The 14,325-nt window shown below is 32.3% G+C and overlaps 1 protein-coding gene and 1 pseudogene across 1 annotated transcript; both read left to right on the forward strand.

Moving 5' to 3' along the window:
* Positions 1–1,601: 1,601 nt before the first annotated feature.
* Positions 1,602–3,008, forward strand: LOC148209969 (uncharacterized). The gene is made up of 3 exons (XM_088126657.1): positions 1,602–2,068; positions 2,241–2,541; positions 2,634–3,008. Exons 1-3 carry the CDS (start codon positions 1,755–1,757, stop codon positions 2,850–2,852), a joined length of 834 nt encoding a protein of 277 aa, XP_087982783.1. The 5' UTR covers positions 1,602–1,754; the 3' UTR covers positions 2,853–3,008.
* Positions 3,009–12,739: 9,731 nt separating this feature from the next.
* On the forward strand, positions 12,740–13,835 carry LOC148209970 (uncharacterized; annotated as a pseudogene).
* The last annotated feature ends 490 nt before the right edge of the window (positions 13,836–14,325 follow it).

Genomic DNA, 14,325 nt, shown 5'->3' on the forward strand with positions numbered 1-14,325 from the left:
CTCTTCTTAGTTCTCTCTCTCTCTTTTCAGATGATATTTCACCCTTTTCTTTTGGTAATTTTCATTTAAATACTAATCCTAAAAAAGAATGGCAATTAAAGTAATTAAGCATGCAAAGATCTGCAAATATTATAACATTAAATGTTCATTAAAAGAGAAAAGTAGCATGCACTTTTATTTTAATCATCCCAATAAAAGCCAGATTTTAAAACTTAAAAAAAAAACAATATTTTTCCATTCTATATTTACACAAGATTACTAAAATACCCTCAAACTTTTGCCTATTTTTGTACGGTTTCAATTTCGTTCATATAATCATAAAAGTCTCATTTGAGTTGTTTATTTGGACTATTGTGAATTTATAGTTGTGAAAGTTTTAAATCTTATATTCTTTCCCTAAATTATTTTTTCACTCACTCAAAATCCACTCTGTGAATCGATTAAAAGATCGTGAGTTTGAATCTTCACTCCATATTATACTAAAAATGACAATCAACTAACATAGACAAACTAATAGAAAATGTCAATTTTTGCAGTCACATAAATATAAAAATAGATGTCAAGCATCCTATATGATACAACAGCTTGTATGAGGTTTCACGAAACTATAAGAATTATATTTGTTGATGCTTTAATTTTGGTAAACCGGTTCAATCCAAAATGTGCACCAAACTCGATTATCAAGAGACCGGATACCTGCAAAACCGAACAATCCTAAACCGGTGTGACTCCTGTCACACTGGCTCCAATGCCTAAGTTAGTGATTGACTCTTAAATTAAAGAAAAAAAAAGAAACTTTTTATAAATAAAGAACCTCTTAAATGCAAAATTAATAGTTTGAAGATTTATTAGAAATAACATTCAAAATCTAAAAATCTATTAAATAGCTCTAATATCTGTTTTTCTAGTACGAGATAGAAATTCAAACTTACAATCTTTTTATCAGAGATAAATTAATTAGTTATACTCAACTAACCATTAGACTTTTTTTTCTTTTAAATTGTTACATTCTTATGGTGGTTATGACGAAAAGTTTAAAATTTGTATATCAACAAAAATACTACCTATCTTGATTATCCACAAATGTTAACGTAGATGGATATGGATATTTTTAAAGAATAGTAAAATATATGCATATGCATATATATATATATATATATATATATATAATAATCCTTTCACTCTTTAAAGTAAGTTAAAATCACGTATTATTAATATCAGGTTTCACATCAGAAATATTTTATTTGTATTTTATTATTTTCTTAAATCTTTTATCATGTTTTAGTAATGCTCGTTTTGGCCTTAAATTTTTTATCCTTAAAAATATATAAATATTGGATAGAACGAATTTAGTACCTTGTTTAACAGCAAATTAAGTGCTGATATATATTTTCCCTAAATTATTATTTTGAAATAACGAAAGGGAAAAAAGTGACAACGAACACCTTAAAAAAAAAAAAAAAAGGTGATGAACACGTTGACGAATACAAAAGGACACGTGTCAGTTAAGAAGTAGCACAGCTAAACGGTCAGGCCAACGCGTCACAGTCAAGAAGCTACACGTCCGCCGGAGCCACCGCCTCACCGCTCGGTTATTTTATCCTCTCTCTCCTCCTTCCAATTCTCCTTCATCTTCCCCCTCCTCCCTAATCTCTCTCTCTCTCTCTAAACTAAACTAATTATTCTGCCTCTCCTCTCACAAAATAATCCACTGAATTCATCATTTCAATTCATAATATCTGCTCAAAAATCTCATGTCCGGTGTAACTCTTGCCACGGCTCCGGCCGAACCACTGCAGGCCGGCGCAAAGCCGCCGCCGCAGATGCAGCAGAAGCCGCTCCGGCAACAGCAGCAGCGGAGCACCATCGGCGGCGTCATGGGATCTCTGCGCGTCATTGAACTCCAACTCGTTGCCTTCATCATGGTGTTCTCCGCCAGCGGCCTCGTCCCGCTTCTCGACCTCATTTTCCCGGCCTTTACGTCCGCCTACCTCCTCCTCCTCGCCCGCTTCGCCTTCCCCTCGCATAGCCGTGCCTCTGCCTCCACACAGGAGATCTTCCAGGCAAGGTTTTAAATATCTTGATAGAAATGTGGATATCTTAATTTTATAAAAATATTTATGAAAATATCGATAAAACATAGATCACGAGCAAGATTAAAAAAAAGTCTTCTCGATAACTATTAATTTGTATTTGAATTTCGATGGAAATTTAATACTTTGAATTTTCATGCAGGCGAGCAAGATGTTTAGAATGTACGTGATAGTGGGGACGACGGTGGGGCTGTTCTTGCCTCTAGCATATGTGCTCGGTGGGTTCGCGAGGAGCGACGAGCACGCGGTCCGATCAGCAACGCCGCATCTATTCTTGCTAGCGTTTCAGATTCTAACGGAGAATGTGATAAGTGGGTTGTCGTTGTTTTCGCCGCCGGTTAGGGCATTGGTGCCGCTCCTCTACACGGTGCGGAGGATCTTCGTTATCATGGATTGGATGGTGGATGTTTGGCTCAACAAAACCTTGCCGGCAAATGCACCGATCAAGGTATTCAATTAAGATTAACCAAAATTAGAGAGAATAAAAAGTTGACTAGGAAGGAGGTCTAGAAACCAAATAATGGGATTTTGAATTTGCAGGACATAGCATGGTTTTGGTTCGGAAGGGGATTGTCGGTGGCTAATTTTGCGTATTTCACAATAAATTTATTGGGATTTTTGATCCCGAGGTTCCTCCCGAGGGCATTCGAGAGGTATTTTAAGGACAGAGACGCGGACGAGAATCATTCCAAATTTCAAGAAGACAAGCTCTCCTCTGCTCCCGCCAAATCTCAGCCGTCCGATAAGAAATCCGACTGATTTTTTTTTTCTTTTTTTTTGTGTAATTTTCATCTTCTTTTCCTTTTTTTTTTTTTTTTTTTTTTTAACAGGGTTCTTTATATTATATTATATACAATGCTCTTGGAGTTTTTTCCCTTAATTTATATATAAAAAAAGTGAACTAATTGACTTTAACCATCTACGTATGAGGTTTTTTTTTTAATTTCTAATTCACACTTCTTAATAAGTCAAGATTTTTATTGTTGGTAAAATCAGTGATAATCAACTCTTTTTTTTTTAATTTATTTTGTTCGGTTGGGATTTAAAATATTATTTCGAAAAATAGTTTTAATTAAAATTATTCTTGTTTATTTTCCTTTTCTATAATTTGTTACACGTGGTTATGTACTTTTTTTTTTTTGAGGATGTCTATTTTTGGTTAAACTTTAGAGATGTTTTTTAAAATAGCTAAAAGAATAGTGTAATAGTCAAACCTGACCATGTTTAACGGGTTAAGGCAATTTAAGAAGAAAAATTAATAAATGATTACTAATTAATGGACGAACTTTTAACAGAGTTTTTATGATAAAACGGAGAATTTTGGTTCTGGTCTTTAATTTTTGAAGTAACGATGGCAACAATTTAGATTGCAAACAATTCAGTACTCTTTTACTTTACTAACAATTTCGTTCTTTTACTTTTAATTTTAATTTTGTAATAATTTTGTCCTTGTTTAAAATTTGTAATGAAATGATTTAGTCTTTCAGATTTTTAATGATTTAATAAGATTTAATGTATAGGTGATAGATAAATTATTCATGATAAAAATTCGATGAACTTTTTTTTTTAACAATTTCAGGTTAAATTGTGAACAATATGAAAACATAAAGATAAAGTTGTTACGCTCAAATTTCTAAATTGTGATGACTACAATTTAAATCGATGAGCAAGAGTAATTTTTAAATTATTTTGAAATATCGTCAAATAACACAGTAATTTTTTTTATTTACTACAATTGTCGTTAATAGATTTACTTGTAATGACCACTAGCCTTTTAAAATTCATTTAGTTCCAATTTAGTTCCAGTTAACATATATATAGCATAAGTTGAGTTTGGTGCATTTAGTAAAATTAGTGATTTTGAAAAAAGAAATAAAATTAGTGATTTTGAAAAAAAAAATTTTTATTTAAAATCAGTTTCATTTTTAAAATCTTCCTTGAATACTTTAAAAATTTATTTAGAGTAATTTTAAGTCTTCCTTAAAATCAATTTTTTCATATCATGATCAATTTTTTCATATCATCATCAAATAGAAATAGAAAGAAAAGTAATCACGGTCAACCACATCCTTAAATTCATTTTAATTATATATTTTTTTTTTGTAGAATTCTAAATTTACCGAACATAGATAAAATCATCATATTCTTAATGTTATATTATAATACAAAAATAATATGATATTTAATTTAGTCAAAATAATAATAACTCCTAAATTAAAAAGCCTTACCTAATCTTAGTTTAAAAGTTGAATAATTTGTGAAGCTTCACCGACCTTTTGACATGAAGACTCGAGGCTGAAATTTTTATTTTTATTTTTTATTTTACGCTCTCAAAAAGAAATATTATTAATTATATTATGCTTCCGACACGTGTCCCGGAGATTTTGGTCGGTTGTTCTTATCCGCAAGGTGGAGGGAGAAAGACCATTATACCCTTCGAGGAGCAGTAATAGATGCAGTACGTTCGACCAATTTGTCCTGCGCTCACTGTCCTGTAACACAAAATATATTAAAATAAAATGTGTGGGACTCATCCAAAACGGTGCGCTGCGTTACCAATCCCCCTCACTCGCTCCTCCCTCCACTTAACTTCACGCGCTCAAATTGGTCCTTTACTATGTAAAATCACTTGATACTTTTTATATATATATATATATATTTTTTTTCTAGTTATTATTATTGATTTACTTGTACCTGTATATTTTCCTTCGTTTTAATTTTTATACTTTTAACTCTATTTTAGTTATTGTAATTATAAAGAGATTATTTTGATTTTTATTTGTAAAAAATATAATTTATATCTATATTTTAAGAAATTTAGTCACTAGGATCATACTAAGATTCTTGGAGAAATAAATAAAAATAAAAATAAAGAACCAAAATTTATCATCACTTTTAAAAATATAATGGCTAAAGCGAACATTTTGAAAGTATGAAAATTAAAATGAATAAAAATTACAAGTATATAGATTGAAATAAACGTTTTAAAAATACAAGATCTAAAGACAAAATATAGAAAACAAAATAGAATTTGAATCGTTGAACCTTGTTTCTTTATCTATTTGAAGGACACTTAATTGTTTGTAAGTACATGGCGAATAAGGAATAAAGAAACAAAAATCTCACCAATAAAAAAAAATGAAGAATGAAAAAGAAATATTGCGTATAAAAGGGGATAAAAATGATAGGCTTTGAAAAACAAAAACAAATAAAAAGTTTGACTCTGATAATAATTTGTTTCAAACTCTCTCTTTCTCACTTATATTTGAAACCTACAAATGTTTTCCGTCTCTAAGGGTTTATGACTAATTCTTTTATTTGGAAAAATCAACTATTGAGATTAGTGGTAATTTTTATCTTATCTGCTTAATCTATTCTATTAAATATTCGTCAAACATGTTAACATTTCTATCGACATATCAATGTATTCATGAGTTCAATATCGACACAAGAAATTAATCGAAACATTTTCATCATAATACAAAAAAATCGACAAACTATGAAAAATATTAACAAAATGTCACTAATATTTACATAATATTAATATTAATTATTTTAAATTTATTTATAAATAAGAAAATATTTATTTGTAATTTAAATATTTTTTACGATTTTGTAATTTATCTATCTTTTACATAAATATCTATCAACATCGATATTTTATCAATGTTTTCATGGATATTTCCATGAAATTGAGACCTTATATTTCATTTGACATCGACATTCAAAACATCAACTTGATCTATGTTCAGATCGGCAAAACTATTTCTTTTATAGAGTAAACAAGTTAAGAAATTTCTAGCCCTAACATAAATTTAATATTCACTTTTTAAAATATCACAACTTTCCATTTTTTGTCTGTATAAATTTAACTTTTAGTATATTTTATTTTACATCTGAGTTTGAATTTGATTTGAATTATATTGTTTTTGTAAAATTTTAAACTTTCTTGTATATATGAAAATTATTTTTATTAATTGACTCGGTAAAAGAACATATAAATGACTAAGGGCAATCTTTTTTTTTTTCGGAGTTCCTTACTAATGACGGGAATGTTGATAATCCTTAGTCAAATGATAAAAATAATTAATCTCAAAAATAAAATAATAGAAACAATAATAAAAATTTTAAAGCATAATATTATTTTCTTTTCAATTCAATAATTAATCGGGGATCTCAAACTATTAACTTTTATGATAATAATAAGTGTTTTATCTACTAAACTACGTTGAGATTAAAGAAAATATAAGATTAAATTAGAAGTAAAGTTAAATTACAAAGTCTAAAATGTAATTTAATCAAACTTTTATTTTTATGATTTTTTTTTTTAAAATAAGTTATGGGAGATGATATGACTTGAATTCTCGTAGATTTGAAAATTAGTTGTTTTTTTTTCTTCTATGCAATATAGAAAATGAGTCGTTGTAAATGCGATATACTTTTATTTATTATAATATTTACTTTTGTAATTCTCTCATTATTTATTAATTATTAAAATATTCATTCAAATAAGTTCAGATTATTATGCAATGACAATTATGTCTCAAATATAATTTAATATTATATTAAATTAGCTAACATAATTATTCGAACAGATCCAATAATTTATCAAAACTCTAACAATTTTTTTTTGAAGCAAAAACTCCAATAATTTTATACTTATAAAAAATGGAATTAACATAATTTCTAAATTATTTATCACATTTGCATGATTGCTTAATAAATAAGAAATTAATTAAAGCTAATCTGTTAACATTTTTATTTAATTTGTTACTATTCTTTTTAAAATTTAAAATTTACCGTCAGTATACCAATTTATTTTAATAAATAAGCCAATGCTAAAGGAATTAAGTAACAACATCAAAATATGAGATTATTTACATTGAATAATAAACAAATAAACTTGGTGTTGCACGATTTTTAACGAGCAATCTAGTTGGTCGCATACACATCTCATCTAATAATACGTGAGCGTTAGTACTGTTGAAGGCGGTAACAAAGCACATTGTTAGTATAGGCTTCTTACACACAAAGTGTTGGGCCGAGATATTGATATATATATTATTTGCCAAATACACTTTGACGTTCAAGTCAATCGAACGTCTCTTATTCACCTCATATATATAGAGAAGAGCAGATGTCATTATAGGTTGTTTAGTAATGCAAGCCAATCGGATAGTTTACTTGGTCAAATATTTAGCAAGAGTGGTTGCAGTGACACAATTGTATCATGAGATAGTTCGATGTTGTAGGCATAGAAAAGATGACGAAAACTTTTGGACGTAGTCTCGTCAAACTTTGTGCTTCTCTTTAAGATTGTTTGGATACGAGACACCTCATTTGATTATACATACATGTTGCCTTGAACTAGTTGGGCTATGATCCTCTTGTCTCACTTGACCTACACATTGAACTTTCAAGTCTCACCTCATAGCTTTGATATTAGGCTTTTGGGTCTCACCTCGTTGTGCTATGACATGACTTGACTTGCCTCACTTTAACTACGACCTACCTCTCGATTCTCACCTCCTAATTTTCACGGTAGGCTTCTCCATCTCTTTTGGTTGGGCTTCTAGGTCTCACTTCCTAGTAGTTCAGCCTTAACCTTCCAAGTTTCACCTTGCAACTTACAGCAATTTACATACCCTAATAATTTATATACATATATATGGTTAAGATTGTATTTCGCATGTGATCACATCTTATTCTTAATTTAAATATTTCATCCATAAAATTTTTGACCCATATATCTCTCTATTTGACTCGAACTTCTCATCTTTTATTGATTGATACAGAGAAAAGAGCAAAATAAAAAATAAATTGGAGAAAGATCCAAAGAAGTAAAAGATGGAGGGATATTGAGATTGCAAAATAAATGATTTAGAACTATGGAAAGAATGATTAGTTTTTTTTATGATGGGAGAAAAAAGTTAAAAAAAAAAGAAGAAAAATAATCTCTTTTTCTTTTTTTTCTTTCCATTTTAATTTTATATTTATATCATGATAAGTTTAATATTTATTTAGTAACTAATTTGAAAGTTTTTAAGGAATAAAATTAAAATTAAAAAAAATTAAATTACAAGTTTAGTTTTTAAACTCTAAATTATATCTAACAAATTGTTATATTCATTAAATTTTCAATGATGTATTTTGTACTTAAAAGAAATTATTAAATTTTTAATTATGTATCTTCCACCCTAACTTAATCACTTTAATACTTATTAGTAAGTCAACTATCTTATTTAGAGGTTATGTGTCACAAGCTCATTTTAGATAAGTTTATGCTTTTAGTGGTATGGCATTAAACTGGTAAAGAATAATTATGACACAAAATTGAAAGTTCAAGAATTTGTTAGAATTTTTTAAAAGCAATAAACACAATCTTAAAAATTTAAGAATCTATTAAAAGTGGTTGGTTTAAATATTATTTTGGTCCTATATTTTATCTTTGGTTCAATTTTGGTCTCTGTAATTTAACGTCAATTTCGACTATTTATTTTCATCATAATTTTAGCATGACAGTTCACTCACTAAAATTTTAACCACTCTCTTTTGTTGTAGTTGGTTGCAATCAAGTCTCTTAGACACTGACGGTTAGTTTTACTTCCTTTGAGTTTCTAACCTCTTCTCTTTGGCTTTTTCCGATGTTTTATACCCGAGGGTTTACTCTCGAGTTCTAACCCATTTGGCTTTTGCCAATGGCTTTTACACCATGAGTTTAGTCGACACCCTTAGGCTTCTAACATATTTGGCTTCTGCCGGTTTTTTACCCCAAGTTAAATAACACCCTCGGGTTTCTAACCTATTTTGGCTTTTGCCACATGGTTTTTTACCTGTGGGTTTCATTCATTGATTAGACTTACCTACTTTTTGTTTTAACCTTGTTGGGCCTGTATGTATGCCTTTTTCAGCGGGGATTCTTTTCCCTGGTTTCACTTTGGCTTTTAGCTTATCAGCCTACTTCTAGGTCTGTCGTTGTTCGAGTTCCTTGAACAGCTGTTGATTTACTTACCCATGCTCCCATTCGAGGGATTTTCATTTAGAATAAAAGCTAAACGCTCAAGTAGTAAAGATTTAATTATATTTCAAATATCAAAAGTCTTATTCATAATATATAAAAAGATAATTGCTCAAGTAATAAGGAATTAATTAAATTTCAGATGCTAGGAGCTTTTTTAAATAACAAACGAGTAAGTATCTTTGGAAACATAATATCAACATGTAGTTACCAAAAAATCATACTTAAATTATGCGATCTACCAAATATGCGATTACCATAAAATTAAACTTAAACTCTCGTAATCATAAACAACCAGAATTACACAGCAAACTTACCATCGTCTGAAGTAGAAACTTCGTATGTTAATCAGTTGCTTTTTCTTTTCTGGAATTTGTTGACTCGTTTATCCCAGAGTCTGTTTTGGAAGCTGTCGATTTATCTCATCCAGGATCTGTCATGAGATTTGTTGATTCGTTCGTTTTGGATCCTGTTTCAGAACTCATTTATTTGTTTTGAGTCGTATGGCATTCGTCGTTAGAATGGTCTACCTCTAGAATACATGTTGATTCATTTATCCCGAGATTTCCTTGGATCTAAGTAGTTCTTGGTCAATTCGTCATCAATCGTCTTGACTTTTAGATCTTAGTCGTTCCCACAGATCTCCTTGGGATTCCACCAAATTCGCACCAATCTTTAAGAATAAGAGGGATCGACGAGACCTGCAAAACAGAATAGCACTAAAGGTCCACTTGTAAAACATAATAGCATTAAAGACCGGTGTGGCTCTTGCCACACAGGCTCCGATGCTTAAGTCAGAATCGGAGTAGTTGAATATAAAGTATAGAGTATTGTGAGCATAGAGTAGAGATTTGTCCTCTCTTAGGGGTTGACTTACTTTCCCTATTTATAGAAGTTGAATCCTGATCCCTCTAGGGATTGTGGAATTCGAATCCTGATAGGAAATCTGGTTATCTGAATCTAGGAAGAATCTTGAGGCAATCAGGATATCTTCTCCTTCTTAATATAAGATATCTTCTCCTGAATCATAAGCATCCACATATATCTTCCTTTTTGAATTCTTTAAATAAAGGGGAATTCGAATGGTAGAAAATAGTGATTTTCTCATCCATAACAATAGCCCCCGCTCTCAAAGTTGAAAATTGTCAAAGTTCTGCTTTGAGAGTATTTTATAGCTCATGGCTTGACTATTTTTGCCTCTTTTTGGTCGATGTTGATTGTCGTCTTAATTATGCTGACTTTCCTAACCCTCATTCTTTTTTGTTGTAGTTGGCTACCATCAAGTCTCTTAACATTGAGAGTTTCTTTTGTTGTAGTTGGCTGCAACCGAGTCCCTTAGTGTTGAGAGTATTTGTCGTTACCAGTTGTCATTTTTCTGGGTTGGCCTGTTATAACCCTCATACCCTTTTGTCGTAGTTTGCTGTAGTCAAGTCTTTTGGTTTACTCTTGGATTTCCAACCTACTTGGCTTTTGTTGGTTTTATACCCTGAGTCCAGTCGAGTATCCTTTTGTTATAGTTGGCTGTAGTCAAGTCTCTTGATTTACTCTTGGGTTTCCAACCTACTTGGCTTTGCCAATGGTTTTATACCCTGGGTCCAGTCGATACCCTTTTGTTGTTGTCGGTTGTCGTTTTATGGACTGGCTGTCATAGCCCCCATTCTCTTTTGTTGTAGTTGGCTGCAATCAAGTCTCTTAGACACTAACGGTTAGTTTTAACCATTAGATTTTGGCATTGGGATCTAAACAGTGCCAGTGGTACTTCCTTTGAGTTTCTAACCTATTCTCTTTGGCTTTTGCCCATGTTTTATACCCCAGGGTTTACTCTCGAGTTTCTAACCCATTTGGCTTTTGCCAATGGCTTTTACACCCTGAGTTTAGTCGACACCCTTGGGCTTGTAACATATTTGGCTTCTGCCGGTTTTTTACCCCAAGTTAAATCAACATTCTCGGGTTTCTAACCTATTTTGGCTTTTGCCACATGGGTTTTTACCCGTGGGTTTCATTCATTGATTATACTTACCTAAGTTCTGTTTTAACCTTGCTGGACTTGTATGTATGCCTTTTTCAGCAGGGATTCTTTTCCCTGGTTTCACTTTGGCTTTTAGCTTATCAGCCTACTTCTAGGTCTGTCGCTGTTCGAGTTCCTTGAACAGCTGTTGATTTACTTACCCATGCTCCCATTCGAGGGATTTTCATTTAGAATAAAAGCTAAACGCTCAAGTAGTAAAGATTTAATTATATTTCAAATATCAAAAGTCTTATTCATAATATATAAAAAGATAATTGCTCAAGTAATAAGGAATTAATTAAATTTCAGATGCTAGGAGCTTTTTTAAATAACAAACGAGTAAGTATCTTTGGAAACATAATATCAACATGCAGTTACCAAAAAATCATACTTAAATTATGCGATCTACCAAATATGCAGTTACCATAAAATTAAACCTAAACTCTCGTAATCATAAACAACCAGAATTACACAGCAAACTTACCATCGTCTGAAGTAGAAACTTCGTATGTTAATCAGTTGCTTTTTCTTTTCTGGAATTTTTTGACTCGTTTATCTCAGAGTCTGTTTTGGAATTCGTCGATTTATCTCATCCAGGATCTGTCATGGGATTTGTTGATTCGTTCGTTTTGGATCCTGTTTCATAACTCATTTATTTGTTTCGAGTCGTATGGCATTCGTCGTTAAAATGGTCTACCTCTAGAATACATGTTGATTCGTTTAGCCCGAGATTTCCTTGGATCTAAGTAGTTCTTGGTCAATTCGTCATCAATCGTCTTGACTTTTAGATCTTAGTCGTTCCCACAGATCTCCTTGGGATTCCACCAAATTCGCATCAATCTTCAAGAATAAGAGGGATCGACGAGACCTGCAAAACAGAATAACACTAAAGGCCGAACCTGTAAAACAAAATAGCATTAAAGATCGGTGTGGCTCTTGACACACATGCTCTGATGCTTAAGTCAGAATCGAAGTAGTTGAATATAAAATATAGTGTTGTGAGTATAGAGTAGAGATTTGTCCTCGCTTAGGAGTTGACTTACTTCCCTATTTATAAAAGTTGAATCCTGATCCCTCTAGGGATCGTGGAATTCGAGGCAATCAGGATATATTCTCCTTTTGAATATAAGATATCTTCTCCTGAATCATAAGACATCCAGATATATCTTCCCTTTTGAAGAATTCGAATGGTAGAAAATAGTGATTTTTCTCGTCCATAACTAGTAGTATTAAAGTTTTAAACCGAAACTTGTTCAAAAGGCAAAACTAACCCTGAACATTTTTGAAATATATTAAATTAATGTATTAAAAAAAGCATCTGTTACAGCCATAATGTAAACTAATAATAAAATACTATATGTTATGTTCAAAACTAAATTTCATTAACATTACAATCTCCAAAGCCGTGGCAGAGAAAAGTGGAAGGCAAAGCAGCTTTTTTTCACAGTGAAATTTTCCTTTAAATTCATTTAAAAATAATTAAAACCCTTCCTCCAATCCCCGTCCGCCACCTGTGTGATCTCTTTTTTCTTGTTCAATTAATTCCAACCGGAACTTGTAAAACACGCGCTCCCGTTAAGCGCGTGTAGGCCACAGAAAATATTATAAAAAAAAGCCTCTCTCTCTTTTCTGCCTTAATTTCTAAGTAAATAAAAATCCGAACGAACAAAATAAAAAAGCCTTCTCTCTCTCTCTCTTCTTTCTCTCTCTACAAACCCACCATTTCTCTCCAGAAGCTCAGAAGAAGGCAAAAAGCAAAGATACGAATACCCATTTCTTTTTTTGTTCAAGAAATTGAAAAAAAAAGGAAAAAAAGTGGCCGCCATGAAGATAAAGAACAAGGGCAAAGTTCACCCATCTCCATCTTCTTCTTCTTCTTCTTCTTCCGATGGGGATTTTTTGGATGTCTTGAACTATCTGCCGGCGGCGATTTTGGCTCTGGTTTCCGTTCTGGGGGCGGAGGATCGGGAGGTTTTGGCCTTCATGATGAGGAGGTCGATGGAGACTTCATCGCCGCCGTCTTCTGAGTCGGAAAAGAAAGCTTCCAAGAAGTCCTCCAAGAAATCCGGCGCTGCACTCGCCACCGGTGGCGGCGAGTGTGTTCACGCGCCGCCGGCGTTTAACTACACTTGCTTCGACTGTTACATGAGGTACTGGCTGCGGTGGGACTCGTCGCCCAACGGCAAGATTATTAATCAGGCGATTGAGGCTTTCGATGAACAGCTGGCCACCGGCGAAAATCCCGGCAAGAACGCCGCGAAAGGGAAGAAAAAGGAGAAGGTCGGCCGGCGGTCGACGGATGCTCCGCCGCCGGAACTTCCCCCTCCGGTGATTGAGGATGGCTCTCTCGCTCCGGTTGTTTCAAGCAATGACGTGACTCCGGCGACGAGCGGCAACGTGGAGGAGGCGGAGAAGGCGAAGGATGAGACGGCGGCGTTGGTTATTCCGTCGCCGCCGCGGAGCAACCACAAGGGTTTGGCCGGGAAGGTATGGCCGGACGTGTTAGGGTTATTCAATTCTCGTTTGTGGAGTCTTTGGGGTCCAAATTAGAAATCCAAAAAAAAAAGGATATTTTGATATTTTCCCACTTCTTTGTTTATTATTTTTCTTGAGACCCAAAATGAGAGGAGAAAAAAATTCAAAAGAAAAAAAAAAAGAATTAAGGTAGGTGTTATTTGGCAATGGAATATATGGGTATGGCCCCATCTTTGATCAACTTTTGAGAAATATTCCTTTTCTTTTAAATTCTTTTGTTTCTTTTTTGTTAATTTTGAATATTTGTTCTTGGCTCTTGGGATGTGTTTGGCTGGTGGGAAAATGAGAAGGAAAGTGGAAAAGAAAATGGGATTGAATTTGAGATTATAATAATACGTTAGTTAAATTAAATGGGAAGTTGGATTTTTGCTTACTAAATAAGCATTGTGATTTGGTAGAACCAATTTGTGATAGTGACCCTTCAAAGGGTATAGTTTCCATGCTAGTGGATTTTTTTTAAAAAAAAAAGACAATTATTTGTTTTTTGTTTCTTCCCTTCAATTATTTTAATAAAAGATGTGTATAAAAAATGTGAGTGCTTTTCTTTTGGTGACAATTTTTTGTTGTCTGAAATTTTAGATGAAATAAGTGAAAAGGTTTATCTTAATTTTTTTTTTTCTGGAAAATGAAATATTTTAAATTTATTGTGCATTTTCAAATTTTTAATAGTT

This window comes from Momordica charantia (assembly GCF_013281855.1).
Source record: "Momordica charantia cultivar OHB3-1 chromosome 7 unlocalized genomic scaffold, Mcharantia_2.0 BLBB01000007.1, whole genome shotgun sequence".
Taxonomy (NCBI): Eukaryota; Viridiplantae; Streptophyta; class Magnoliopsida; order Cucurbitales; family Cucurbitaceae; genus Momordica; species Momordica charantia.

Coding starts and splice junctions, on each gene's coding strand:
- LOC148209969 (XM_088126657.1), top strand. CDS start 1,755: ATGTCCGGTGTAACTCTTGCCACGGCTCCGGCCGAACCACTGCAGGCC. Junction 2,069..2,240: donor CAGGAGATCTTCCAGGCAAG/GTTTTAAATATC, acceptor CATGCAGGCGAG/CAAGATGTTTAGAATGTACG. Junction 2,542..2,633: donor CGGCAAATGCACCGATCAAG/GTATTCAATTAA, acceptor TTGAATTTGCAG/GACATAGCATGGTTTTGGTT.